Source organism: Misgurnus anguillicaudatus, chromosome 3 (assembly GCF_027580225.2).
Source record: "Misgurnus anguillicaudatus chromosome 3, ASM2758022v2, whole genome shotgun sequence".
In the NCBI taxonomy this organism is placed as follows: Eukaryota; Metazoa; Chordata; class Actinopteri; order Cypriniformes; family Cobitidae; genus Misgurnus; species Misgurnus anguillicaudatus.
The window spans coordinates 43,943,158-43,958,595 of NC_073339.2; the positions used below are offsets into that span (position 1 = coordinate 43,943,158).

The following is a 15,438-nucleotide window of genomic DNA, read 5'->3' on the forward strand; positions in this document are numbered from 1 at the left end:
CCGTGAGCGCTACCGCGCTAAAGCTAGCTCTTTTCTATTATTATTAATAAACCATATATTTTCTAAAACCTATTGCACTGAACGAGCAAAGCTCAAGCTGACTCAAGATTTACAAAACGCAAAGCTGTAATGTAAAGTCCCCTGTCAGTGGGACAGCAAGTAGACTTTTGAATCCGAAATAATGAGTGGATTAAAGAGAGACACTTTTCCTGCTTCTGCTCTATCTAATAGAAATAATAACCATTATAACACCAGTCACGTTTATAATCTATAGACATGCACTGTCTATCATTAATATGCTATATTATTGTATTTAATAGAGTTTGATAAAAAGGGTCATCTAATTGCTTCATGTCAGTTTTTATTTTTGCATAAAGACATAAAGTAATATCAAACTACATTTAATTTGTTGTGTTTATTTTCTTTAAAATTGTATATCTACTACAATCAGTCACATAGGAAAAAGTAAACTACATTTACATACTGTGAATCGTTTTTGAATCGAAAATCGATTCTGAATCGAATCTTGAGCCTAAAAATCGGAATCGAATCGAATCGTGAAATTTTCTGAATCGTGCACCCCTACAGTTAAATGTTTTGTACCCCTAACATTTAACTGGAACAAAATTGGTCCTTAAAGGTACACAATAGGTCCTTAGGGTATAATAATGTACCCCAAAAGTACATTTCAATGTGTTGTATACCCATGAAAGTTCACCCCAAAATGATAATTTTATCATAAATCACTTACCCCTGTTTTTGTTCTAAACCACCAAGTGCTCCGATTGTCTTCATAACACATTTTTAGATATTTTTGATGAAAAACGGGAGGCTTTTTTCTGTCCCATTGGGTTCAGTTACATTCGCAATTCGTTTCCAAGAAAAGAATGAAAGACAAAAGGTCAAAATCGCCAAAAAGGTCCATGTTCCATCAGTCATTCTATAATAATATTATGAAGCGGCGACAACACTTTTATGCACAAAGAAAACAAAACAAACTATTTTATTCAACAATTTCTTTTTTTTTCAAGGTTGTAGAAAGCGCGTTCACAACTAAATTATTGCCAATGTTTTTGCTTTTTCCGCTTTTTAAAAAAAAAAGCATTATGCAAACATTGTAAACAATAAGCAAACAACCCGTATAAATGCGCAAATTACTTGCCAGAGTATTATGTGTCTGTACGCTGGCAACTACGTCAGCAGCATACGCCGTAGTCTAGTTGCTAATGCGCTCTGAACAACCAAGGAGGAGAAAAAATTGTTTAATAAAATCGTTTGCTCATTTTGGGTTGGACTATCCCTTTAAGGTACAAAAAAAAAAAAACTTTTGAGAATACCACCCCAGTTATAGAAAATTGATGGAAGGATGATCAGGTTGACCCTGCTTCAAGATGCCCCATTAGCACCTTTGATTCCCTTACTCCAGCCTCGGGCTGCATGATTATGACAAAAAACGTATCACTTTAACTTACTAAAATCTCTGAAACACCACTGTATTTGCCCAAACATACTGCCGAAATGCCCAGAAATGAGCACAAATGGACAGCTGTAATTGACGCTTTTGGTGATTATGTAATTGTTTCACCCGTAATTGTAAACCCAATTAATTTTTTGATTAATTGTGCAGCCCTGCTGCAGCATGTGAGCTTTTCTGTTTCCACTTTTTCCTTGCAAGCCAGACTTCAGGAACAAAGAGGCCAAACATATAAAATAAGACGGGCAACTTGCTTCCTGCTAGTGGGATGTCAGACGCCTTGTAGTCAATTTGTCTCATGCTGTGTTGGTGTGTATGTGTGTGTGTTTGAATACTACCATAGTAGGACTCTTAACAGCATAAAATGAACATCTCGGCTCTTTTAAGCATCAGCATGGCTCAAAAAAATGCATATCGATGTCAAAGTATCACAAATGTGTTCTGGCCTCTACAACATTTTGTATTCCTCAAAACCAGATTCTGAGGTGTTCTGCTAATGACCCCAAAAACATTTTTATTTCCAAATTCCCTTTGTAACTTATGCTCAGTTTTCTGTTATATTCATTGATCTACATTTAAAGAGTTCAGCTGCAAAACCCTGAAAGTTTTAAGTGTTAATGTGTTTTTCATAAATTATCGTTTTTTTAGAAGGCTTCAATGTTTAGGTTCAGTAATTTCATTTTAATGGCAATGAAAAGGTTATTAGTCAGTAATTGAAAATAGGGCTTCACAATTAATCAATAAACTAATGGGGATTACAATTATGGGTGAAACAATTACATTATCGGTAAAAGCCTCAATTACAGCTATCAATTTGTGCTCATTTCTGTGTTTCGGCAGTATGTTTGGGCACCAAATACAGTGATGAATCAGAGATTTTAAAATTAATAAAAAGTTTCCTTAAGCCATTCTTTTTGTTAACAACATATAACTAATATTTTTTTGTGATTTACATTATATTATTTATGTTTAGAATTTACCATGCAGCTGCTTCACACAAAGTTTTAAAACATTTCAAAACTTCCATTATTAAATGCATTATTTAACAGTAATAATCGCAATCACAATATTAAGGTAAATAATCATCAATTATGATTTTCCATAATCGGCAGCCCTAATTGAAATGCCTTATTTTTATAAATATCACTTTAGTCATTTTATTGGTATTTACCTGTCCTTCGATGCAAAACCCTTTTAAGTGCATGCAAGCTTTTTATGGAGGAATAAAGTTATCTCAAAGTCTCAAAAATGTGGTCAATATTCTAATGTGTCTGGTAAACCTTTAAGCGGAATAATTGAAATATTACGTACGCAAGTCTACGTTCATCCAATTTTACTTCCATGCTCTTAGAGGACTTTGCTGAACAAATCGTTGCAATGGCTAACAGATTCTGACAACTAACTTGTATTTCTAAACTACCTAAGGTCGGGATTAAGCGGATTTGAAGCAATGGTATTTGATGAACATATGATACGTGCCGACAGCACTTGGTTAATATTATCTCATTTTTGACAGAGGTGGTGTTTAGTGGCTTTTGCATCCAAGCACTTCCAGGCACTGCTTAAAATAAGAATTGACATATTTGTTTATGCATTCTGCATAACCTAATATTTTTAAGTTTTTATCCTTTCTTTTAATAAAAAAAAAAATCGAAATGTGATTTTTAACACAATTTAAGATTTAATATTGAGCCTGATCACTGTAAATAAAAATCTCAAATACTTTTTTCTGTATCGCCTGACCGTAATTCTGTGTGATTTTTGCATTTCACACCGTCAACCGAAACAGATCCGCTTCACAAAAAAGTCACATTTACTTTGTCACATTACACTGAGTGACATTCAGCAGTGGTGTGAACACAGATGCACTCTCTTTTCTCATTCTCTCATTTACACCTGCATATTTCCCGCTGCTAAGAAGCGCGAACGAAACATCACAGCATGCTTTCTCGCTAAAATTACGTTCGCACGCATTCAACATGTTTCCTAACCGTGATTCTCATAAACCCCCCAAAGCAACGCTCCGTATGGAGAAACGTCTACTCCGAACACTTTTATCCACACACACATGCTTTGATTTACAGCAGGTTCCAGTAAAATGCAGCTGGGCTTGCTCTCCGCACCCTGCGATGTGACGGGTCTTATTATTATTTATAAGTGTTCATAAAGAGAGAGGGTAAATTTGTCATTAATCTTGTGGCACACACCACCGGCCCGGGGGGATTTTGGCGCTTTGTGTTTCCCACAAACCGGCTCGTGTTAAAAAGCCCACTCATTCATCTGGAATGTCATGCAAACACATCCGTCATGTTTTTTCTCCTTCCAACGGTCTAATAATTAGCTCTCTCCAGTGCTAAGCTAATGCCAGCTGCTCTCTTTTACCCCCTTTTGTGAGTCCCCCCTCTTTAGTGCCACATTTACCCCCTGAGAGGCTCCAGAGAGGCCTGACGCTCAAATTGAAGGATTGATTAAGGAGAATAGTGGGTGGTGGGCACCTGTGGAGCTCTGCCGCCACAAAATCCATTTCCTGGTGTACCCACCGTCTGGTATTATCGCTGCTTTATGGTTTGGTTTAGTTTTCCTTGGATTTTTTTTATATTTTATATATGGGATAACCTGGTCTAGTATCTTTAAGATTTCTACTTGTATTCCTGGATGCAGTCCTAAATAAAGTCTTTTTAAAATAATAAAATGTGTCTGACTAAAATAATGTGTTTTAACTGTTCCAGTAGCTACAGTAATATTGCGTTTAGTACCGTAAACTCATGAATTTGATTCCCATGGAGCACAAATATTGATAAAACATGCAACTTGAATGCACTGCAAGTCACTTTGGCTAAAAGCCAGAAATGCTTAGTGTATTTACTGGACAGAAAGAAATCAATCAATCAAGAATTATGTCCTACATGGGCATTTTTAATATTGATATTTGAATTCCTAAAGATTTTAGTTTTTGGCATGCTCTGCAAGTTAAGCCATAAGGAATTTAAGGATTTTAAGAGATCAGAGTTTAAGTGATAACTTTATTTATATAAAACTTTTGCTTGTGTGTCTGGTAAGACTTTGTCGTTCAGTCGATTGGCTGACTTTGCAAATCTTTTGTGAATTTCTTAATGCACTTAAGGTATCTACAGCTGTGTCCAAAATGGCTCCCTGTACCCTTAACTCAACTCGTCAATGGCAGGGATCTCGTCAATTAAGAGAAAACGCTTCCCTGCCAATGAAGAGTTTTTACGGCAATCCATATTTCCGCTCTTACTCGCCTTATAAAATACTGTAGCATTTTTGGATCCAAAAGCAGTAAATACTTTGTGTATTTTTTGATTATCGTTCTGAATCTGATCTTTAACAAAAATGAGAGGGTCTGTTCTTATTCATTTTAAATATATTTTATGTTTATATATTTAAAGAAAAAATGTGCGTGGTGAGTGTGCATGGATGCAATGGCGGTTCAGTGCATTGCTTATAGTTGTCTTTGAAAAAACAGTACCTAGTGATGTAAGGTCTTCCTGAAGTTCTGTCCGAGTGGTTCTTGGCTCTTGGAGAACTCTCCTGATTATTCTTTGGACTCCTCGGACAGGGATCTTACGTGGAGCACCTGATCGTGGCCATTTATGGTGAAGTGATGCTCTTTCCATTTACGGTTAATGGCCCCCACAGTGCTCACAGGAACATTCAGCATTCTGGATGCACCTATAACCATTCCCATCAAAATGCTTTTCAACAATAACAATACGAAGATCTTGAGAGAGTTCTTTGCTTTGACCAATCATGAAGTCTTTCCTGTGTTAGGACTAAAACAGCTGATATCAATTAGTCAGAGTTTCTCTCTCAATACTGACAGATTTTAGGTGATCTCCTGGCTTTCCATGCCATTTTGCACATTGTTCTCTTCATGTGTTCAATACTTATTCCCTGTGTCATTTCACTTTATTTATTATGACTCAACTTGTATACTTAAATGCTTTGATTTCTTTGTATAAATTCAATATTTGGTTGATGGCTACATATGGTGGAAATTTTGCCTACTTAGAAATCCCCTTACTGATAAAAATGCTGATGTGTCAAATACTTATTTTTCCAGCTGTATCTGATAACCCCACCCCTAAATGTCCTGTAAATTTAAGCCTGTTTTAGCCATTAAAGCTTTTTTAGTCTTTCTCGGCAGCCAAGTTACCCCTGCAAAATATGCAGTGGTAGTATTGTGATACATTAATCATATTAAATTATACTGCTCTTTAACTTAGACATCCACCAAAGTACTACATAAGTACCATGGTAATTTCATAATATCTAAAGATGCTTCCAGGAATACCACGGTACTACTAAAGACTCTAGCAGTAAACCATGGTACAATCACAGTACATTTTCACTAAGTCTCTGTGGGCCACTAAAGCCCTGTTCTCTCATTATCTCACACTTACCCTTATGTTACCACAGGTTTTTAGGATTAGGTCCCAGTGCGTATGGTAAAGTGTCTCACACAAACACATATATACACAGTGTGTAATCAGCAGGGGTCAGACGTCAAATTCTCTTCAAAGACTCTGAATGAGGTGCTTCATTTCCTGACTATGTTCACAGCCTGCCTGTGTGTCTCCAACACTTTGTTATAGAGGAATTTAACTCCCATTAGGTTTGGATGAGAGTGAGTGAGAGTGAGTTTAATTAAATGCGAATTAAGAAAATGGAAAATAACGTTGCAACTTCACAAATATTTGACTGTGTCTGTGAAATCCCAAAGTAATATTTTGTGATGAACAGTTTGGGCAGATGCTCTGGAGCGCTTGGAAAGAAGGATTGGAAGTATAAATAAAGATATTTTGTGGAGTTATTGTGTTAATGTATTATTTAGCTCTTTATTACAAATGTTTTCATTATGATAGTATTTTGACTACACAATAAACTTCCAAGTGTTCCAATGCTTTTAGTGCAAAGGCTTCATGAACTGTGTCCATTTTTTTTTTGGCTATGACATAAGCCTAACAGGTTAAAAAGGTCGTAGTATGTACCATTTTGGAACAGATACGTGCCTTTGAGGTACCAATATGCACCTTTTAGGTACAGAAGTGTACTTTTTGAAAAGGTACCGCCCCCCATGACAACTTTTGTACCTTCTTGTACCTTTTTTCTGATCGTGTACCGATAAAATGTATACATATGTACTGTATACCTTGAACAATGTACCTTGCTGGGTTGTTTCAAACCATTGTTGTGTGAAATGTAAATATAGGTGCAACTAAATATGGGTTAAAAAAATCCAGCATGAGCATAGGTTAATAAATATTCAATGTGTAGTTGTGTTGTCATTTTAACCCATGGTTGTGTAAAATACATTTAGAAAAAAAATTCTTATGTCGCTTTAGATAAAATCATATGGCAAATGTGTAAATGTAAGTAATATAGTTTTAATAGCTTAACTGTCTGTTTATGGTTATGAATGCAGCATAATGGTCAGTGTTCATGTAATCAGATTTTTCAGTGATGGGCAAATTCATATCGAACTCTGATACACACCTGTGATCGCATAAATAATTTCACAACATGGCTCAACCAATCAGATTTCAGAGCTGGAATTTTTTCAGCAGGATTATTAATTGGATTTGTTGATCAAAATATGTGACCCTGGTCCACAAAACCAGTCATAGGTCGCACAGGTATATTTGTAGCAATAGCCAGAAAAAAACATTGTATGGGTAAAAATGTTATTTTTTTTATGCCAAAAATCATTAGGATATTAAGTAAAGATCATGTTCCATGAAAGTATTTTGTAAACTTATTGCCGTAAATATATAAAAATTTTATTTATCATTAGTAATATTTTTTGCTAATGACTTCATTTGGACAAAAAGGAGATGTTCTCAATATTTAGATTTTTTTGCACCCTCAGATTCCAGATTTTTAAAGAGTTATAAGTCGGGCAAATATTGTCCTATCCTACCAAACCTAATCCTATAAAAATAACCATTTTGACTGGTTTTGTTGTCCAGAGTCATACAGTATGAGTGACAGCTCCAGGCCACCATAATGTTGGGATGGTTGCCGGGTGTTGCTGCTAAGAAATGGCATTAGTGATACTTGCCTTCGAAAATCTAACTCATAGCATATTTTCCATTATTGCCATAGAGGATATTGTTTTTTACATATTGTATGTTGCTGTGTTTGGATTCTGTAGTTAGACTCTGTCTTAGGCTGTAATCTTTTAGGCTAGCATGTTTGTATTTTCAGGAGTCACACAATACACCCAGGGGCCAAACGGTGTGACCCAGGTGTTGTTTTTGAGATATAATCTCGCACATCTGGAGCCCATGTTTAATACACACATGGCAACCCATCTCAGCCCCGCATGTAAATCCATGTAATTCCATCCTTGTTTAAACAGCATCACCCACATTTACATTCCTTGGACTTGACTTGTGTTTATGCATATAATTGTGTTTGTGAAGACCTCATCACAGGTTGATTGATGTTGATGCTCCTCTGTGGGCGATCATGCCAAGAGATTCGCACAGACTTTTGTCAGGTTTATTTGTCATTTGGAGTGAGAGGGAGGTGAGAACGAAAAGATGGAGGGCTGCAGAGAAACATCAGGGTGCCAAAATGAAACCGAATTGGAGGAGAAATGTACAAGAACACTGAAGGGTAGTTGGTTGTTCGGGGTGAACTTTGAATAGATGGCATAATATGTCAAGCCGGGATGCTGTGATGATACCTCAAGGCAATCTCTACATGAAGCAATGAACATTCACTAAACAAAATGTATCAAATAACATGCTACTTTATTTTCAGTGGGTGTCAAAATGAATTTAAATTGGTTATTTTAGAACGCCGAAATGTTTAAAAGACTGAAAACCCAAAATGTTTGTATTGCTGCAGCTGTGTATGTAAGGGTTAAAAGATGATTTAAATGAATAGGTCAGAGACCAGAAACATCCTAAATTGACTTAAAGTTATTTAAAGCGATACTCCAGCCAAATATTAAAATTACCCCATGATTTACTCACCCTTAAGCAACTCGAGATACATATTTCCATCATCTTTCAGACGAACACATTTGAAGTTATTTTAGTAAATGTTCTTGCTTTTTCAAGCTTATAGCGGTAAAAAAGAGTCCAAGATGGCGTCTTTACAGGAAGCTATTTATTATAGTTTGTAAGTTTATTATATGGATTAGGGTTGTGCTTATAGACGATAGTATCGTGTATCGACGATCTTCAGACATATCGCCAATGGCAGGTCGATAGTCATGACGATAGTTGGCGAATGGTTATTATTATTATTATTATTATCATCATCATCATAGTTTAACATTTACATCCACAATGCATGCTTTTCCTCGCATGAGGGTTTGTGGTCTTCACTTTGCGCGGAGAGCTTGTAAAGAGAGAATTCCTTTTTGCACGTACCTACACTTAATGCGCGTGTCTTGGACTCCTTCTAGCACTAAATCCAGCGCGCCGCATAATGAGCAGCTGCGCTTCTCTCTGTCTCACGTGCATGCGCTCTCATGTCTGTCCGAAGTCTAAACATAAACTAAACTGTAATCCTTATGTATTTGTTCAGTTTAATGCGTTTCATGCGAGCTGAGGCAAACTTTACTTTTTGTTTAAAATATGACCCGCTGCATATTGGCGCCTCTCTCACTCTCGCGTACGTGCAGAGAGAGCTTGCGCTGTCTGAAGTCAGATCACTAGGTATTAATCCTGTGTATGATATGCATTTCAATGAGTTGTAGCAACAGGTCCCTCGTGTTTAAAATATGATTGTGTTTAAAATATGATCGATGCGTTTAAAAAGGCACCTCATGAGAGCACCACTGCTTGACACGTGTAGTCTTCTGCAACAGCAGCACTAAACAAATGCATTGAATTGTATGTGCGAGCACGTGTGTGTGTGTGTGCGTGCGTGCGCGCAGATGCATGTTTTTACAGTTATTAAGCAATCATGGTTAGGGTTTTAATGAAGCGCTCGCATTAATGGCATCAGTTTTAAGAAGGTTGCGGTCATGACGGTGTTGCTCTTGTTCTTTTTTGTCCACCCATCAAGTGACTTGTTAAAATGAGTAAAAAATTTACAAATAAAAAAATGAGTAAACTACTGCCACGCCCCCCGATACTATCGTGTATCGCCAATCTCACAGGCTGACGATAGGACGATCTCAAAATAGGTCATATCGCCCAACACTAATATGGATATTTGTCTTACAAAATGGCATCGATTATATGCAAAAGACCTTTTTCACCCCTTGAAGCCTTGTGGATTACCTTTGTGAAGGATGGATGCACGTTTTTTGGTAAATGGAATGGATTGCACTTATATAGCGCTTTCATAGACCAATTGCCATACAAAGCGCTTTACAATTTGCCTCACATTCACCCATTCACTCACACATTCATACACCGACGGCGGTGTCAGCCATGAAAGACGCCATCCAGCTCATCCGGAGCAGCTGGAGTTAGGTGTCTTGCTCAAGGACACTTTGACACTTGGTCAGGTGGAGCCGGGGATTGAACCACCAACCTTTTTTTGTAGACAACCTACATGAACCACTGAACCACTGTCGTTTTTTGGACTTCAAAGCCAGATGCTGTTCCCTTATCCCTGTTTTCTACCATTATAAAGCTTGGAAGAGCAAGGACTTACTAAAATAAATCCAACGTCAATTTAGGATGTTACTGGTCTTTGGACTGTTCGTTTAAATCATCTTTTAACCATTACATACACAGCTGCAACAATACAAGCATTTTGGGTTTTCAGTCTTTAAAAATATGCACCAAAATATAACTCATAATAGGTAATAGTGGTAATAGTTGGGTGGGGGTATTTGTTGGACATAAAGCTCAAACAAAGCACATGGACATACAAATATAGGCTTTTTCACATGAAAAATCACTTTAAGTACTGTAAAAAGTTTTTTTTTATTGACGCCCTCTGTAAATATGCCTTGTAAGCCACCATCATTTATGCCCCCCCCCAATGCTGGATTCACACCAAACGTGATAGAGGCGGCAATAACAAGCTATTTGCACGTAGCTGGACGCTTGAACATTTTGAGTTTACTGGCTTCATTCGCACGTGAAATTCTATTTATTTGAGACATTCACGTGGAAATTCATGTCATGTAATCATGTCACTACTAGAGCAAGCTCCTGACTGGTTAACGCGGCGCGATTTTCCGCCAAAGTTCAGATTTTTCAACTTGTGAAAAATTTGCTCAATTTGCGTCATTCGCGCGAACTAGACACGCGAATTAGGCGGATTCGCATCTACCGCGCCAAATGCCTCATTCGTGCCGCGAGACCTCCAGATGCGTGTAAATGCGTCTTTACATTGACTTAACATTAAAATCACTCACGCATGACGCCTCTACCGCTGCTGGTGTGAACGCAGCATAACACATTTCACATATCAGCTCCTTATGGTTAACTTTTAAGTAATGTTTTTTACTATAACACTCAAGGTCATCATAATTCTGTCCGAGAAAACAAGCGCACATCGTGACCCATGCATTGATTGACGTGAGGTTGACATGACTCTCTTTCTTATTAGCATACAGGTGTAACAGGTGATAGATTACTGAAGGAAATGACATTAGTCGACTTGCTTAACATCATGTTTCTTCAATCCAATATTGGCGTTTTATCCGAAAGACGAGAGGGCAAGATGATCGATTAGCATGCTTACAGGGCCACCTTTTCTATTTGCAATAGACATAATGCTGAAAGTGTAACATTAATGGGTGGTTTTAAAAAGTGTGAATGTATATACTTCATGGTCAATTTACTATATAAAATAGACAGATAGATGGGGAAGGTTGTGCCATTGATGATTGTTTCTCAGTAGAGTAGAAAAGCCATAAATGTGTCCTACTTACTGCCCTCCTGAGAGAAATCTATGATCCCCTGTCTAGCATTAATATTGTCCTGGATGTATTGTGAAGCATTAGGTGAGTTGTCGCCCAGCTTATTATGAGGAATTTGTCACAGCTTGATTCAATTTTCATAGTTTTTTTTATATAGATGCAACTTTGCGATTGGATGAAATAAGTCATAGATCTCTACAGTTCTTTAAAAATAATGCATACACCCAACAGCTATGATGAATATCTCACCCCGTCCACTTCGAGTTTTTGGTCGCCAGAAATAGAGTTTGATCAGGTATGAAGCACTTAGAGGAAGAAACGAGATCTGCCTCGGAGAGACACCGGAAAAGACGGCCATCCATCAAATCCACAGAGAAGTGTTTCCTTGAGATTACTTTCTCTCCCTCTCTCTCTCTCGATCGGGGTGATTTCCGTTTATTTTCTGACGGTAGAAATGTCACCGCATTGAATGTGGCGGGGCTCTCGCCTCAATATATTCCTGTGATTGATGATGCGTATTCCCGTCCCGTGTCACCGGTTATTGTTTTCCTAAAAAAACAGTTTCAGATGCAGATGACTTCATATCGAGCTTCCTATTCACCCTCCCGCGGGCGTTACGCGACGATACCTGGCCTCATGGTCCCTGCTTCCTAACGCTTTCCTCTTTCATTAAGCCTTTGTTTTTTCTGCCAGCACTTTGACGTGACTGGAAAGGCGAGCGTGGGCAGGGGAGGAAAGTGCTAATTCATTAACGCCTGGCGAACGAATTCATCAGACCAGCAGCGCTTTATGGCCGCTTGTCAACGTGCCAATCTGAGCCGGTTGGAGAGCACGGCGGCACATCCGATTTTCTTTCTCATTACCGTCTCTATCCTCTCTGCTCACAACGCCACCGTGACATTATGTTTGACAGCTTCTGATTTCCTTGTCACATTTAATTTGAATGTAGATGCTTAACACGCATGCTCACAAACACGGACACCTGTCGACTGGGGGTTTAGCTTTTAATTTCGTTTTCGATTAGTTTGTTTTACAGATTGTCATGTTTACATCCTAGCTGGTTTTGGAGAAGTGCTGTAAGATTTATTTGCATTTTTGCATTTGGCACATGCTTCTATCCAAAGACATCTTCCTTTTTTAAGACATACATTTTATCAGTATGTGTTACCTAAGATCGAACCCATGACCTTTGCACTGCACTGATACTCCGTCCTATAGCGACATCAAAGTGTGGTTATCGTTTAATGTTTGTGTATTAACTCATTAATTACTCTTTTTCCCCATAATGAGGTGTTCGTTATATACTTTCAGATTTGTGAGTCTGATTAAAAAATGCAAACAGTTGCACTTAGAGGGTTTTGCACCTGAAAATAGTCCAACTTTTAATTTCCTGTCTGTCTTAGTACACGGTGTAACTACAGAGCGTTTTAAATAGAAAAAATATCAAAACTCTTTGGTCATTTTTGAGCGCAATGCTTATGGTCTAATCAAATTCAATGAATTATGCTAAGCTATGCTAAAGGTGGTACCGCCAGACACAGAGACCTGATGAATGGATTCCAAAACGTAAAACTCAGATGTTTAACTCTAGGGAAGCTGGAAAATGAGCCTATTTTTTTCTTTAATGTAAGACACTTGTGTGGAATTTGAGAGCAACTGACTTCATACAATAATGCAAAATCACTTTGGGTTCAGTTGGTTACAAGTAATAACAAAAATGACTTTGATGCTGAGGATCATGACAGTTTTAAGTGTAAAGTACTGTAGTGAAATGTGAACTTGTCTTCAGATTGAAACTCTGCTTCTCTGTACATAGCCAAAAGAAACAGCAACTTCCTTCCAGACAGTAATTTTCCAAACATCTATTATTTATATTGGCTGGTGTTTTCAATCACAGCTTTGTTCTTGTGAGAATGAGCTATCAATATTTCATTTCTACTGTACCTAGCGAAGAACAAATATTTCTGCTTACAGCATGACAGGATGGCTTTATTAGCTAGAGCAGGGGTTTTCAAACATTTTTGCCAGCCGAACCCCCTTGACCAAAATTTTTTACTGATTATTTACTGAGTTAATCGGTTTGTTTTTGAATCCTGCATGGTAACGTTACTGATGTGATGCCATATGCTGGTTTGCGTAGCTCAACACAACATCTAACACGCAGATAGTCTTTACTTACAAAGGCGCTTTTAATGCTAACCAGATATCCAATTGCCGCCATAACCACAAAAAAACCCCACATGATCATCGTTTTCATGAGCGATCATCGATGCCACGTTCAAATACTCGAGCAATCGAGTACTTGTGCCCATGCCTAATAAAGTTATTGTTGTTATTAACTTTTATTGGACCTTCATATAGTATTTTTCTTTTTTGGTACATAATGCGTATCTGTCAATTTTGCACAAGCTCCTCAGTTTGCTGATAAAGTGTTTTGTATTGGTCACATGATATATATGAGTATGCTAGTCTAGCGCAAAGACAAGATGTCCGCGGTCTGGGAGTTTTTCATTGTGAAAATAATAAGAATATTTATCGGGCCCCAAATTTAAAGAGTTATCGGTATCGGCCAAAATTTCCATATCGGTGCATCCCCAATATATATATATTAGGGTTGCACTGATATGGAAATTTTGGCCGATACCGATAACTCTTTATATTTGGGGACCGATAACCTATATATATATATGGCCGATAAATATTCCTATTATTTTCACAATGAAAAACTCCCAGACGCTAGACTAGCATACTCTTCTTAAGCCCGCAACACGTGCCATCTTCGTGCTATGTCACAGAAAGCACCAATCAAAACTCCACATGGCCAGCAATGAGCAAGTGAAGTGGTTCAACAAACCAAAATAATCCATCATTTATTGGCTTTCATTTATCGGCCTAATTTTGCTATCAGACCGATAACCGATAATATTAAAAATAAGCAGTTGTCGGCCGTTATATCGTGCATCCCTAATCTATATCATGTGACCAATACACAACATGGGCAAAATATATATATTGTGTGTTTTTTATTTTAATTTATTTACATTTTATGATTTACTTGTAATTAATTGTTTTTATCAATTCACGACCCTCCTGTAATTCCCTTGTGAACCACCAGGGGTTCATAAAACTCAGTTTGGGAAACTCTGAGTTTGAGGAACAAAATCATAAGCTATAGTAATGGTTTTATACCTTAATTCATGTTTTTCAAGTGATTCTGTGTAAAACAAACCATTTTTATCCAAACGTGAGTTCTTATTTTGATTAATTATTTTTTTACATTTAAAAATCTAAATGAAATTAGATTTCAGTTATCGCAAGAATCTTTATCTCATTTCTGAAAAATTTTTTTTTTTCATTTCACACCACAGCATATGTCTTGTGTTGTTAATATTTTCTTGCTTTCTGATCTGAGTTTTTGTTTCTGTATCCTCAGCTGATCGCCGTGTTCGACTTGATGGAGCTCCAGCAGAGGGCGACAGTGAGTCCTGGGGGAAGTGAGGCATCCGGTCGCTCCAGCCCTGACACCTATGAACCCGAGCTCAGAGCTCTGCAACCTTACTCCGGCAGTGAGATTGAGGTCACCTCCTTCACCCTTAAATCAAGTATGTTTCTGCGATCCACACGTCCTATCAGAGCTAGCTGTGGTCACTAGAGATAAATTCTAATAACTTTTCAGTAAATGTATACATCTGGGATTGCATGAGATTGAAAAAATGTGAGAGAATTATCAGATTTGGGTAAACTATTCCTTTAACGATTCCTTTAATAATGAAATATTTTTTTTCAAAACATCACATGCAAGTTCACTCACAAACAGAACTATAAAAACAAAACATGCCGCTTTATACCTCATTTAAAATAACCACACACACACTCTTAATGTTTTCTTTATTTAGTCCGTCTGTGGTTGCTGGAAACGAGAGACACTTGTGCATGCGGTAAACAGCTTATTTGTTTAACCCTTTAATGAGTAAGAGGGTAAAGAAAACCTCAACTTCAACACAGATAAACCTCATTCCAAGATTACAACTACAAAAAGTGGCTTAATAATAATTACACTAAATAAATCATGTTTTAACTAGAATGCAATTTGTTTATATTT

General features: G+C 37.4%; 1 protein-coding gene across 2 annotated transcripts in view; it reads left to right on the forward strand.

The window, feature by feature from the left end:
- pard3ba (par-3 family cell polarity regulator beta a) overlaps positions 1–15,438 on the forward strand; it is a 190,150-nt gene that overhangs the window by 27,620 nt on the left and 147,092 nt on the right. For both annotated transcript variants that reach the window (XM_073866239.1, XM_073866240.1), the window contains exon 3: positions 14,770–14,938. In XM_073866239.1, the coding sequence (XP_073722340.1) occupies positions 14,770–14,938 (169 nt within the window). The remainder of the gene's footprint in view (positions 1–14,769; positions 14,939–15,438) is intronic.